The 15,546-nt window shown below is 46.3% G+C and overlaps 1 protein-coding gene across 1 annotated transcript in view; it reads left to right on the forward strand.

Moving 5' to 3' along the window:
• LOC126541763 (monocarboxylate transporter 13-like) overlaps positions 1 to 15,253 on the forward strand; it is a 34,514-nt gene extending 19,261 nt beyond the window's left edge. The window contains exons 4-9 of the mRNA XM_050188692.2: positions 519 to 662; positions 2,393 to 2,774; positions 3,922 to 4,213; positions 5,814 to 6,066; positions 12,853 to 13,002; positions 14,974 to 15,253. Coding sequence (XP_050044649.1) covers positions 519 to 662; positions 2,393 to 2,774; positions 3,922 to 4,213; positions 5,814 to 6,066; positions 12,853 to 13,002; positions 14,974 to 15,002 — 1,250 coding nt within the window. The 3' untranslated portion in view covers positions 15,003 to 15,253. The remainder of the gene's footprint in view (positions 1 to 518; positions 663 to 2,392; positions 2,775 to 3,921; positions 4,214 to 5,813; positions 6,067 to 12,852; positions 13,003 to 14,973) is intronic.
• Positions 15,254 to 15,546: the final 293 nt, after the last annotated feature.

The following is a 15,546-nucleotide window of genomic DNA, read 5'->3' on the forward strand; positions in this document are numbered from 1 at the left end:
GCCATAAAGCGAAAGACTTGAGTAAGTCCAGTTAATTTTTTCTTTAACATTGCCACATGCTTCGACCATGAAACACAACGGTGAACGACAAAGCAGAGCTATCTGTGGTGAGTCGCATGTGGAATGACATTGCCGTTGATAATTATCGGATACCGACACATTGGCACCGTGTGAACGCTAGCGCAGCGACCTGAGCTTTGTGTTCATGATCTCCGAAATCTGAACTTGTCTCCATGTTTTCATAAATTTATCCCCTTTCCCTTGTTCTCCAGTGCACTGCAATCAGCTCGGCTCGGCCTGGCAAACCTATCTGCCTTCCTCTTATCATTTCTTTGTTTCTCACGTCGCTCTCACGTCGACATCATCTGCCAATGAACAGAAGCACGCAGCGAAGTACGAAACCGATAGCCTAACTTTATCCGAAGCCGTAGCTGTGTCATTTCAGCCTTTCTCATCTGTTTACTGTCCGTCCAGGTGGTTTTTCATACGCGAAAGTGTGACAACGATTATCTGCGCAGGCCCCGTGTACGGCATTCTGGGCATGTGGATGTCCGAGCGTGCCATGCTGGTGTGCGGCGCCCTGCTGTGCGCGCTGCCGGTGATGATCTGCTCGCTGGCCAACAGCCTCGCACTCGTCGTTTTGCTGTACGGCGTGATTTACGGTGAGAGGTGCCAGCCACGACGACGATTCTGATTTAATGAATGTAAACGAGTGAATGTCTGACCACAGATAGGGCCTGCTACACTTAAATTGTATGTACGAAGCGCAAGCTCAGAAAGAAAAATACAGTGAAAGTACCAAACACTGTCAAAAGTCTATAGCGTAATGCCAAACCACTAACAGAGCAAGTCCGTGTATCACGTAGGAAAGAAAAAAAAATCTTACAAGCCTGCGATCACAACGCAATCATGAACAGGTCGCGTTAACTTAGAGGAAATTAAAATTACCCATTAGCTACACTGCTCACCAGGTATTTATCAATTCACTGTCTACGAGAAAATCTAGTAGAACTTTCAGAGCCAGTCTCTGTTTCTTGGGAAACGACCAAGGTCCAAATGCTTTCTGCGCAAAAAAAAAAAAAGGCGTCGATGAAAAAAGTTAAGGCGGCTGTGAAAAACCTCTCGCTGCTAGTCATGTTGTGGGCACTCAGCGAGACAATGCTCTACAGAAAGTTCCATTGTACCGCAGTACGGGAACTTAGATTATATCCTCTTCTTTAAACAATGCGCTGCGACTGAGGCAATTTCCTGCATTATAAGTTTGGGGTTGCTCGGCCCACGATATGTTGTAACGCACAAATAAAGCAGGGTTACTCGAGACTGTAGACATCGTACTAAGAGACATTCACGGCCTTAGCATCAGCCCGGTAGTGCTACACTTAAATATGATAGATTGGAGAGCTGACCAAGTTAAAATATTTAACGCAGTGAAAAAACAGCCCGACGACGGGAAACAGAAAAAGACACAGGATAACTGCTGCTGTTTTTTGAGTCCTGTATTCCTGCGCTAGACACGTACCGTTCTTCGAGGAGCATTTTGGAAATGATAATCCACTCTATTTACTTCTTTACTCGCCAAGAAATGAGGCTATTGATCGCTGGAAAGTGCGATGCCGACAGTATAGGCTAGCTTTTCACTTTTTATAACGTCTGGAGTTACTAAGACGGAATGATGGGCGAGTTGTCGGGGGCCGATTTCTCGTTCTCGCTGACCGTACTCCGATGAGACAGAATGCAAAAAAAAAGAAGAAAAAGAAAATTGCCCTCATGCTTTACAGGAAGATTTTTGTAGTTCCTGTGCCAGTGCATATATTTTGGAACTTATTATTCATGATAATTGTACTAATAGTAAATTAATTGTAGTCTTGGTACTAAATGCAATCAGTAAGTCGAAAGAGGGTCTCTCGACGGAGCATGGATGCTTAACTCCTTTTTTTTCAATTATCATGACTCTGAAGAGGCAATGAGCATTGCTAAAGTCACTGCACTACGCGGTGGCAGCTGCCCAGGGCTGCTTGTATCACGTGATGATTGCCGCGGCGCGAGGATGCTGCTCGCAGGTGTTTCAATATGCGCTTTAAGAGCACATGCAGCTGGAGCCCACTTCCGCGCTACCATGGCTTTCGGGCCTGTTCGCTTTTAGCGGAAGAACCCCCTATAGCGAAGACAATTTTATGTGACGACGGCTTTGTTATAATGAGCGTTTTATGCAGTTAGCTTCACTGTGTGTGCTTGTGCAAATCATGCGCGCACGTATTCTGTGTTTATGTACCTGTAGTTTCATACACCACTTGCACGTAATCAGAAGTAGTAGGCTATACGAATGGCCGGGGATACGTTTGCGAAGTACATAAAGAAATGTTTCTCTTACCTCACACGCGCGCGCCGACAGGCCTTGGCGTGGCGTGTGAAGAAGTGCTCCCCTTCACCGTGGTGGCCCGCCATTTCGTGAGGTATCGGGGCACCGCCATGAGCTTGCTCTTCGTCGTGACAGCGATATCAGGCTTCGTGTCCCCTCTCATCACTGAGGCCTTGCGCCAGGCGCTTGATTTCCGGGTCGCTCTCCTCGTGCTCGGGGCCCTGCAGCTCAACATGCTGTTCGGCTGCATCTTCGTCAACCGTGTGCCGCCGTCCAGAGAGCCCGACTGCGACCAGGATGACGACCACAGCACGCAGCCCGTCACCAGCCGGATGCGCAGGAGCAGCTTTCAGACTGCGTCGTTCGCGCACTCCTGCTCCAAGGACCTCGTCACTTCTTTTGCTACCTGCGCCGAGTAAGTATCCGACATACAACGAACGGCGAACATTGAGGGGTGACAAGACAGAGAGAGAGAGAGGAAAGAACGAATACAAGGCAGGGGTATGTTAACCAGAAGAAAGTCTGATTGGCTACCCAACACTGGGAGATGGAAAAAGGGGAATCGAGGGAGAGAGAAAGAGGAAGGACAGATATTCGATAAATATGCTGGAATACGAAGAGATGTTAGCAAGTTCGTACACCAAGCGTATGGATGAGGGATGAGGAAAAAAATGAATGGACGTGCCCGCACACTGCTCGAGTGCAATTGGAAATGCCACATAAAGTTTTGAGGTAGACATGTCGTTCTTTACGTTGTATGAGTGGAGTGACGCCATTCTTGGGGACACTGTCAACAAAATTGTAAGGCAAGCCTGTGCATAACTTTGGGAGTTGGAGCTCATGGCCCAACTCTTAAGGGCCAGGACCACTGCTGCTCAGTCAATCTCTGTGGACAGTAGTCAAGAGGACAGGAGAATTGGGAAAATACCTATGTTTAAACGACAACATAACTTACGACTAGCTTTAATTGGGCACACTACTAAGAATTGAGTAATCAAATAAACAGGTAAACAATATTTCTGTAGTTGCGGAGCTTTACTTCACGTTGTTTATTTTTATTGGTTTCCTTTTTTCTGTTTTTTTTTTAATTTTGCTTAAAGCATCAAGGAAGCATTTCTCCGACTGCGTAAGACAAGCTTACTCGCTGCTTTACATTTTATATTCTACCTTCTCTGGCGGCGCATGTTAAGGCTATTGCGCCCGGCACCTGTTCGAAGCGTCGTGTGCCAAATAATATGTGATCGACTGTAGCAGAAGTTGCAAGATATATGCACTACGGCTTCGGAATATATCATTGCAGCTCATGAATTAACAAGGCAGGACGGCGCAGAGAGCATGAAAAAAAAAAAAAGAAGCTGGGGAAAGTGAGACCTTCGACTAGCCAAATTATCGTGACATAACTCAGACATTTGAAGCGAGCTGTAGAACGTGATTGGGCAGAGTAAATGGCAAGACGCACTCTGTGTATGTGTATGTAGCTCTGCGCCGGCGCACAATGACATGTCACCCAGCAATCAAGAATAACTATAGGTTAACCGATAACCTTCGAATAACTTACGCAGACCAGCCCCTGGCGATCAGCAGTCGGCCGAGTCGAAGCCTTTGCTTGCAAAGAATCGTGGACCCTGCAGTCGACTCAAGCGCAAACTTCGGTCGCTGTTTACCGTAGCGTTCGCACACATCAGTGCCTCCCGCGCTGTCTCCGTGCTCGTGCTGGCGTCGTTCCTGCTAACTGCCGTCGATTTCGGCAAGGACAACGGGCTGGAGGGCTACGAGGCCGTCGCCCTCGTCACCGCTGTCGCGCTCGGTGACCTGGTGTCCCGCATTGGCACGGGCCTCCTGCTGGATTTCAAGGTGAGGAACGTGGTCACATTTGCGATGTTCTCTCTTACTACGGTGGAAGGCTACCGCAATTGTTGGCGAAACGCAACGGCGTTCTCTAAATGTGGCGCCGGCGAACGTTAAGAACGCTAATAATGTTGACTTGCCGCCGTTGCGCGGTTGTAAGGGCACCAGAATTCGAGAATCGGGACGTGCTATTCTCTCTAGAGTAGCACCGGACTGATTAGTGTCGCTTACAGTTGCACTGAAAATAATGTTCCTAAAGGACGTTAGGCGTGGAAAATGCAGTTGGTGCCATAATATACAGAAGCCATTCGTATCACGCTAAATTTTCGTATTGTGTAGCGCAGAGCCAACAACTACAAAAGACACACGACAACACAAGGTGACTTGTGCTGCCGTATGTCCCTCTTGTATCTGTGCTCGCCATGCTGTACTCTATAAGAAGATCGTGTACCAACAAGTCCGAATTTCTACCACATCACCCATCTTGTACTCCATAGTGGATGGACAATGTATGTAGGCTACGCCAAGCAATAAATTAAAGTGCACTGCTAAAATGATGCGGGTGTGTTTCCACAGTGCTAACACATTATACAGGCTTTCTCGGTTAGAAAACATACTCATTTCTCTCTATCGCTCATTGTAATATATAAAGCAACGTATGTGTATTCCACCTGCCGAATAATGTCACTGCGTATTATTTGAAAGCAAACAACTTCTGTGAAGATCGGCTGCTCCTAGCTCATCTACGGTAGTCTCTGTGGATAATATTTGCCTAGCGTATAAGATGGCAGCTCACTTATGCACGCATGTGCACAGGACAATATTTCTATTAATGTGAGCGAGTGACAAGAAACACCAGACGCGTTCAATTGTGCATAGACCACGCTTTCTTTTCTACGAAAGGAAAGTATTTCTTGGTAGTACGACCGGAGGTGTCAGAACCTTTGTCTCTTCCATGTTTTAGAACCACTTTTCGATTGAATATTCGCGCCTAAAATTCTGAACTGCCAAACACATACGCAAGATGTTCCGTAGCACAACTCGTGGTGGTTTCTTGTGTGTGCTTTCCTTCAAAAAATGCCAGCGTCCTTGATAGGGAACGACCCATTTTTAATAAAGAATTCTGAGGAGGTGGCTCAACATATTGCGGGTCTTAAAGAAGGTGGTTACAAGGGCTTTAGCGTTGACAGGCCAGTACTATTCTCTGCCACAGCATGTTCTACTATTGTTTTCTGTAATAAGAGTGGAATGTCACTAGAAGCTTTTATAGAAGTATTTCCCATGTACTTCGAAAGCACGTATGTGTAGTTTAAAGATAAAGTTTTCCTTCACAGTACTGGGGCATGCGTAGGGTCGAACGTAGCCCCAGGACTGCGCAACAATTTTCTTTTTCTTGTGTTGACAGACATTAATTCCGATTTGGTTGGGAAGGTGCAAAGAATGTTCAAATATCTAGACGACTTCTTGATCTTAGGCCTGTACAAAGATTTATATGCGTTCACATGACGTGTGTTTGAAGTGTTTGAAATGATAGTTCATGCCCTTCGACGTGGTTCTATTTACCATGATTTACCAGGTGACCCGCCTGCCTTCTTTCGCTGCGCAGTTGATGAGCGCAGACTGCCTGATGATGTGGGGATTCGGCGTCCAGGCCGCGGCCCTGGCCACCACTGCACTGGTCAAGCAGTACTGGCTCTTACTGGTCAGCTGCTTCATAGTAGGCCTGTCCGGTGGCGGTCGCATCTTCGCCAGCACCGTCATGGTCTCCGAACGGGTCGACCAAGATTCGCTGTCCCTCAGTCTTGGGGTCATGAACTTCATCGCAGGCGTCGTGTGCCTCGCGAGGCCACCGCTCATCGGTGAGTATCAAAAGAGCAAGCTCGTAGAGATCAGCAGCGCGAATTTCTTGGGCGTGGTTCAACAAAACAAACAGAACTCAGACTCACTCACATTATACATGGATATATTTAAGTTGGCGGTTACTAGGACCTAGACTCGTCAGAAATTCGACTCATCCGACTTACTTCGACTTGTAATCACCAAGTACCAAGCACCTCACTAATAGTAATAATAATATCAGGTTTGCCCGTAACTCCAATTTTCTACTGTCTAAGGTGCATTCTAAAAAAAGAAAAATGACATCATCATTCGCTGCTATACAACGGCGGAATGGTTTACCCAACACCATTAAGTGTTCATGTTTCTGTGCATTTAGTCATGTCCTTAAGTTTTTTCGCATGTGTAACTAAGTTTACATCGTTTATTACACTAGATTTGCCATTTGCATGTCCCCGCAGGGGCGTCTGCGTCAGCAGGCGTTTGGTGTGTTGCGACACCACGTACCCGAGCACACGAGGGTTGGACCCTCCCGCGTGTAGCCGTGCGCGGCTTAGCCGTGTCTGGGGAAAGGGGGATCCTGGGGGTTGAGCCGATGCTGGGTGTTTGGACCTTTAAGGCCCCCCGGCGGAGGCAACACACCCCTTTGGCCTCTGCTTCACATAGACGGCACCCCCGGACTGACCCACCCGGGGGAAATCGGTAGTTGCCTTTTCCTGTCCTTCTCTCCAATCTTCGTCTTTCTCTCTAACTTTTATTCTTTCCTGTCTTCTCTTCATTTCTTTTTTTTTACTTCCACTCTTCCCGGCAGCAAGGGTTAACCATGTGTAGTGCAATCAACCTTGGTTGTACATATTTGGTTATAGCGGAAACGTACAGTTGGCGTCCGCAGGACTTGTTTCTTTATAAGACCTGTGGCGTCCCCTTGTTGGGCTCCATGGTGGGCGGCTGCCGTTACTGCCGAAAACTGAACATTCCCTTATGGATTATTCCTTTCCAAAACTCCCTGATCGCCCTCATAAGCGAGGGCTCACCGAAGAAGTATTTAAATTTTTTGGCCGACACACTGAAAACTTTCCCCGCTATCAAGTCATTCATTCTGAGAAACCTGGAAAGACAACGAGAATGATCTCGCCTTTCCTGGTTTCCAAATGCCTAACTGAAACTATTGGCCCAGGCTATAATGCATCTAGGCTAGCAAGTGGCGACCTCCTCCTAGAACTGCATGACAAAAACCAGTACCAAAAACTAAGTAACCTAGTGTCTATTGGGGACACTCCTGTTTCAGTGACCCCACACCGCACCATGAACACCATCCGTGGTGTGATCTCTGAAGACGACTTAATGAACCTGACTGAGGCTGAACTTTTGGAAGAGTGGAAGGATCAAAATATCGTCAACGTAAAACGAATTAGAATCAGGCGCGACGGCAAAGAAATCGATACTAAACACCTAATTCTCACATTTGGCTCCAGTGTACTACCAGAAACAATAGAAGCAGGTTACATTAAGATCCGAGTAAGGCAGTACATTCCTAACCCTCTCCGTTGCTTCAAGTGCCAAAGATTCGGCCACAGCTCGCAAAACTGCCGAGGCCAGTTGACCTGTGCTAAGTGCAGTGCACACGAACACCCCACTGAATCCTGCGATAAACCTCTACACTGTGTAAACTGCGATGGGGACCACGCGGCATACTCGCGGTCTTGTCCATCCTGGAAAAAAGAGAAAGAAATCGTAGCAATTAAAGTAAAGGAGAACCTCTCATTCAAAGAAGCGCGTAGGCGGGTGTCCAACCTGACAAACAGCTTTGCCGATGTGGCGCGTCAGGGGGCAGCGCCACAACGGATCCCGGCATCTGTCCGACCCACAAGCAGTGAGTCGGCAGTTACGCCACCTGCCCCCGCGGCGGTTGCAGCTAGCGCTGCTCCGTCACCCCAGCAGAAGGGGCCATCTACCTCCGGGCAGGTGCCCCCAAAGGCCTCGTCCAACGTGCCGAGGCCCTCTCGCCAAACAAAGCTCTCGGAAGAGCGCGTGTCCAGCGCCTCGCAAGAGGCGATGGACACAACGACCAGCCAGACGGCGCCACCAGCGCCTAAGGAGCGGCGAGCATCACTCGACCGCTCCAGAAAAGACAAAACTCCCGTCACGGCACCTACAAAGCGCTCGTGAACTAATCTCAGTCTCTTAAACACACAGCACCCTACACATTTAGCATAATGGATACACAAATACTACAATGGAATGTTAGAGGACTTCTCCATAACCTCGACGACATTCGAGAACTCCTACACAAACACAATCCCAAGTTGCTGTGTGTTCAAGAGACACATCTCAAACCTACCAATACAAATTTTCTTAGAAACTACACCATCTTCCGCAAAGATCGTGAGGAGGCTAATGCCTCCGGCGGTGTAGCAATAATAGCGGACAAGTCTGTAGCTTGCCGACACGCCACCCTTCAGACGACCCTTGAGGCAGTGGCAGTTCGGGCCATTCTCTTTAATAAATTAATCACTGTCTGTTCTATTTATATACCCCCGAACCATCATCTGAAAAAAACAGACCTTTACAACCTTACTACCCAACTTCCCGAACCTTACATACTTGTGGGTGATTTTAATGCTCACCACACGATGTGGGGAGACACACGATGCGACGCGAGAGGTCGATCAGTAGAAAACTTTTTACTAAACACGGGAACATGCCTCTTCAATAAAAATGAACCGATTTATTATAATATGTATCACCACTCACATTCTTCCATAGACTTAGCTATCGGTTCCGCAGATCTTTTACCTTACCTAGAGTGGAGTGTCATTAAAAATCCATACGGAAGTGACCATTTTCCGATACTTTTAAACTTAATTGAAGAACATCAATTCCCTCCATATACACCTCGGTGGAAGCTAGCTTCTGCCGACTGGGAGCATTTTAAGCAATCGACCTACCTATCACGAGATTTTATCACAGATTTTAGTATTGACGACGCGGTAGCGTATTTTACCGCTTTTATCATCGAGGCAGCAAATAACTTCATCCCACAATCAAGGGGCACCTCATCCAAAAGACGAGTTCCATGGTGGAATGAGGAATGCAAGGAGGCGCGGAAAAAACAAAATAAAGCATGGGGCATACTGCGCCGATACCCCACTGCAGAAAATCTGATAGAATTTAAAAACATTAAATCGCAGGGAAGGCGGACGCGAAGGCAAGCAAAGAAGACAAGCTGGGAGAGATTCTTGTCCGGCATTAACTCCTACACACAGGAGGCAAAAGTATGGAACGGGCTGAGGAGACTAAAGGGAACACAATTTCAGCCATTGCCCCTTGTTGACGAAGAAGGAAACAAGTTGGAAGACCAGGCTGATGCTCTTGGTGAACACTTCGAGCGCGTGTCTAGCTCCACTCAGTATTCGGAGAACTTTCTTAAACGTAAAGCAATAGAAGAACTTAAGCCACTGAATCGGAAATCCGTCCCAAACGATCCTTATAATCGTCCTTTTACGATGGCGGAACTTAAAGCCTCCTTGTCAGTATGTCGGAGCTCTGCACCGGGCCCCGATAGAATCATGTATGATATGCTTAAGCACCTACACTCCGACACACAAATCACGCTACTTACACTTCTCAATACTATCTGGGCTGCTGGTTACCTCCCATCAAAGTGGAAGGAGGCTATTGTAATCCCTGTTTTGAAGCATGGTAAAGACACTTCATTGCTCACTAGCTACCGTCCCATAGCGCTTACAAGCTGCCTCTGTAAGCTTTTTGAAAAAATGATCAATCGCCGTCTCATACATCTCCTTGAGTCCAGTAAAATGCTTGACCCATTTCAATGTGGTTTTAGGGAAGGGCGATCTACAACCGACCATCTCGTGCGCATCGAAGCGAGCATTCGCGATGCCTTCGTGCACAAGCAATCTTTTCTATCTGTATTTCTGGATATGGAAAAAGCGTACGACACAACCTGGCGGTACGGTATCCTGCGCGACCTTTCAGCGCTGGGCATCCGCGGTAATATGTTAACTATCATAGAGAGCTACCTAGCGAACCGTACATTTCGGGTTAAAATAGGTCCTGCACTGTCGCGTACATTCATACAGGAAACTGGGGTATCCCAGGGTGGAGTACTAAGCTGCACGCTCTTTCTCGTAAAGATGAACACGCTTCGGGCATCATTACCACCAGCTATTTTTTATTCCGTCTACGTAGACGATATACAAATAGGTTTCAAATCCTGCAATCTCACAGTCTGCGAGAGACAGGTACAGCAGGCCCTAAACAAGGTGTCCATGTGGGCAGATCAAAATGGATTTAAAATCAACCCCCACAAAAGTTCCTGTGTTCTCTTCACAAGAAAGAGAGGCCTGGTCCCAGATCCCTTTCTAGAACTGGGCGGACAACAAATTCCTTTTAACAAAGAGCACAAATTTCTAGGTGTTATACTTGACTCCAAGCTTACATTCATTTCACACATAAAATGTCTAAAAACAAAATGTCTAAAAAACAATGAACCTACTTAAAATCCTATCCCACACTTCATGGGGTAGTGACAGGAGGTGCCTGTTGAATCTTTACAAGAGCTTAGTTAGATCACGGTTAGATTACGGTGCCGTAGTATATCACTCTGCTGCACCTAGTGCGCTAAAAATGTTAGACCCCGTTCATCATCTGGGTATCCGCCTCGCCACTGGCGCATTTAGAACAAGCCCTGTTGAAAGTCTATATGCAGAGTCAGACGAATGGTCACTACATTTTCAGAGAACGTACATAAGCTTTACCTATTTTCTCAATGTGCGCTCCAATAAAGAACATCCGTGTTTCAAAACTGTTAATGACTTAACGTGTCAAACACTTTTTAATAATAAACCCTCCATGAGACTTCCTTTCTCACTGCGTGCAAGAGAACTTAGCACGGAAATGGATGTCCCTGTTCTCGAACATCGCCTAATGCCTCCAACTAAGCTATTACCGCCCTGGGAGTGGCAGGTGATAGACTGTGACGTATCCTTTGCAGAGGTCACAAAACACGCACCTGATATCGAAATCGCTATGCATTTCCGCGAACTTCAATCGAAGTACAACTGCTCTGAATTCTATACAGACGCGTCTAAATCACATGCTGGTGTATCTTATGCTGCTGTTGGTCCCTCTCTTTCTATATCTGACTTACTGAACCCGCAAACAAGTATCTTCACTGCAGAAGCTTATGCAGTACTGTCTGCAGTAAGACATATACAGAAATTAAAACTCGACAGAGCAATTGTATACACAGACTCGCTAAGTCTCGTAAAAGCGTTAATTTCATTACAAAAGCCTAAAAATCCTGTATTCATTGAACTTTACTCCCTCTTATGCAGTATTTATATATCACATATACATATAGTAATATGCTGGGTACCTGGCCATAGAGGTATCGAGGGTAATGTACTGGCTGATAGAATGGCCACATCACTCACATCACTAAACACTTCTTCTGCAGCTGCTGTCCCGGTCACAGATCTGAGGCCTTTCTTGCGTAATAAACTGCGACAACACTGGCAACGCATGTGGAACGCAGAAATAAACAATATACTGCACATTATAAAGCCACAGCTAGGTTTTTGGCCCTCGCCATCAAAATCACGGCGAACAGATGTCCTATTCTGCCGCCTCAGAATAGGACACACATTTGGTACACACAATTTTCTCCTCACTGGAAATGAACCGCCAACCTGTGGTCGATGTGGTGAGAGGCTGACCGTCCTCCACGTCCTCTTGGAGTGTCGCGAAGCCGAACCTGAAAGAAAGAAGCATTTTCCTCTAGCATATCGTTATTGCATACCTCTTCACCCAGCTATGTTTCTTGGCAAAGAACCATTTTTCAACACCAAAGTAGTCCTCAATTTTTTAAATGAGGTTGTCCTACATGTTATGAGCCCAATAAATTCGTAGCGCATCCTCTCTCCAGAGGATGCCGCTGTGATAGTTGTTTTATATAGCACATGCCTCCAGGCCCTTGTGCCTCAAGGGCTCTAACGAGGCCATGATGCTCTAGTTAATTTTAGAAACCTATGCATTTCTTTATATTATATCATTATTTTGCAATGCACCTTAATGCACATAGTACACGTCATTTGTCATCGCCATAATTTTATTACACGTACATTTTACGCACTTTACAGTGACTATATTTTAGGCCCCTTTACAGCCACGTCACCTCAACTTCACAGAATTCATAACTCCACTGCGAAATCACTAACACCTGCATGGCGCTCTTTGGCCATACCTGGCCCTTGCGCCAATAAAAACCACACATTCATTCATTCATTCATTTGCATGTATTGACAGTATATTTATGCACTATAGGCTGGTGTACTGATAATTGTTTTTCATTCATTTATTTGTTATGTTGTCTTTTACGCGATTGTGTTTGTTTTACCTGGCTTGCTCATCTTCTATAGGTCTCTCCATTGTAATTATTAACCGAGGGTCCCGTTGCTGTCTTTGACTTTGGCACCCGCGTTCGTAATTGTCTGTTACCCATTAATTGTATTTTAAGAATAATTACCTGAATTGAAACTGAAACGGAAGTTAAGTCTGCGCGACGCTTACTCGGACTCGTACTCACCAAAAGCAGACATAGCCAAACCATAGCCATAGCCAGACTTGATGTGAGCTGAGTGATTACCCGACCTATATTTTGGAGGGATAATAAGGCTTCAGCAGCACGTGGACCAATAACCGGCTAAATGTATTTTGCCTACTTTGTTTGATTAGTTAGTCGGTTTGCCCTCGAAATTTCCTTCCAATGCATCTGCACAACGCAGGTTACGTGCGAGACATGCTCGGTTGCTACGACCCGCTGTACATTGCTTTCGCCATCGCCAACGCCATCTTCACAGTCACGTGGGCGGCCAGCCTGTCCTGGGAGACGCGCCGTCGCAGTATTGACGATAGACAAGGCGTCATCCCGTCAGGTGAGCGCAGATACAGTGGCAGGGCGCGAATACCTTGCGGATGTTACTAAACGCGTACCCGTTTATTGACAATTGCAAAATATGAAACGTTTACCGAAGAACTGTGGCTACTGAACGGATTGCCAGCAAGGATCCCAGATGCACAGTCGTAATCAAAGGTTTAAATGCCCCTGCGCATGTAAAGGAGGCCGTCCCGCGAAATGGCTCTCCTAGAAATTGGACACACTAGAGAATTCTGCATCCCGCCTCTCATTCAACGTATGTATTGTGACGTAGCAGTTGTCACTACGTTTATTCCGAGTCGAAGATGCGGCGAACCGATCACGCCCACAGCACGGATCACACTCGAGAGCCAGCCCCCCAAGCGATGATGAAGAAGAACCCCATATGAAACCCACATGATGATGATCATGTACAGATGAAAAAGAATAGCTTATAAATGGCCACAGTATACTGAAATATTTGTGTAGTTGCCGCTCTCTCTTCAAAATGAATTCGGTGGTCAATGTGTTAGCGCGTGCCTGCATGTGTGTGTGCGTATGTGCGTGTGAGCATATGTGCGCGTGAGTGCGTGCGCGCGTGTGTGCGTGCGTGCATGCGTGCGTGCGTTTGCATTAGGATATTTAAAAAAAAAGTCACCAAAGTTCACAAGCACAGCCGAAAAAAAAATGTAAATACGTGTGCCAGTTCCGATGGAAGTGATAAACACAAGGTTATAACTTTTACGTTTATGTAAAGAGCAAGGTGACACTTCTGCTTCTTATATAATCTTATTCAATGTCGATTTACATGGTTACCTTATAATCTGGTACGGTTACGTATGCTGTTGTGTAGAAACTTCTTCCTTGCTCACCTGCTGTCATCATTTTCATCGTCACTGTTGTTCCATACGAACGCCGTATTTGCTCATCGACCGCACCTCCTTTGCGGTCTTTCATGGGTTTCTTCAAAATGATGCCGAAACCAGGCAGCTGTATTAAACAATAACCAAACAGCCCCCAGGGCCGACTGGCGACGAGCCCACGCATGTATTCGCTGGGAGGAGCGGAGTCAACGGAAGCGACTGGCTTCATCCATCCACCGAGCTGACCATAGATAGGGCCCCTATTAAAACGACGCTAAGCCTCATCTTCGAGAGAGAAACAACTTTATTGAAGTTACGATTGCGCTTGGTTACTGCGGGTGGAGCCTCTCTTCCAGGGCCCCACTGGCTATTGCTGCTCACCGGGCCTGGTCGAGAGTTGGCAGTTGGCTTCCCAAGTCCCGTTGGGAGAGTCGCGCCTCCCACTCATGACGTCGATGCGGCTCTACAATGCTTCAAATGCACCTCGTGAGCAGCCGGCTCAAAATTCTTCAGGAGAGGCATTGTTTCGTAGATGAAAAAGTTCTGACGATGAAATATATGAAGAATTTTCCTTTCATGTAGATTAGAGATAAACTCGTTACACTGAAGCGTAAATTTGGACTTGCTATTGAGATGAGACCTTCATCAAGATGAGACAGAGTGCAAACAGAATAGACGGGTCACACATCTATGGGAGCGGAATGGCCATATTATTAATAATAGCCTTGAAGCACAGCAAAAAATACAACCGGTAAAATGGTGTCCGACCGAAGCTGCGAACCTTGACTGCATTGAAGAAGGTAAAAGAAACAGCGGCATAAAGACAGCTTTCAATGACACAAAAGTACCTACTGAAGACAAAATTGTCGTGTTTAAACCCAGTAGTAACATGGTTAGTGACGAGGATGACGGAACCGAAGACAGCTATCAATTTTGTAGGAACCCGCTTAGGTCCACACAGAAAGAGCAGTAATAGTGAGGATGATGACAGCAGGTAAGCGAGGAAGAAGTTTCTACCTCTGTATTATAATTATTCCTTGTAACGAAAGCCCAAGTTGGATAGGGTGATACTGGTGTTTATGACTGTTGCGGTTAGGCCTGTACAGCATTTCTTAAACCTTTTTCAGCGCAAGAAAGGCAACCTGTGGAAGACTGAGCGACATCCAAAGGCGCCGAGATTCGTTGTGATATAGGAAGTTTATCTTGGTGGGTGCCACGACACTTGCCCGAGACTTCACATTTATGGTTTTAACTTATTCTTAAGCTGTGTACACGGCCTGGTTTCTTTTATTTCTTGCCTTTGCAACTTTTTTAGCTTGTAATTTACGTAGGGACAACGTACTTGCTTTTTGTTTCTTCTAATATCACTTCCAAAAAGAAAAAAAAACGAAAATTGTTTTTACGCTACATGCCTATTTGTCATTTTCAATTGCATTTTTCTTACCTCTATTTCCAATAACCTTAGTGAAGCTGGCGTCCTGCTGCCGACGACGAGATCGTGGGTGCGTTTCCCGAACGTGGCGGCCCCCTTTTGATGGGAGCGAAGTCCAAAAACGCTCGTGTGCATAAAATTATATGTACTTTAGTGAGCCCCAGAATTAGGAGCACTGCTGCACGGGCAGCGAATGGAAGTCCCTGTCACGGGGCCTCTGTTTATTATACTATGCTTCATGCTTAGCAGGCAACGCCACGAAATCCAT

Source organism: Dermacentor andersoni, chromosome 2 (assembly GCF_023375885.2).
Source record: "Dermacentor andersoni chromosome 2, qqDerAnde1_hic_scaffold, whole genome shotgun sequence".
Classification (NCBI taxonomy): Eukaryota; Metazoa; Arthropoda; class Arachnida; order Ixodida; family Ixodidae; genus Dermacentor; species Dermacentor andersoni.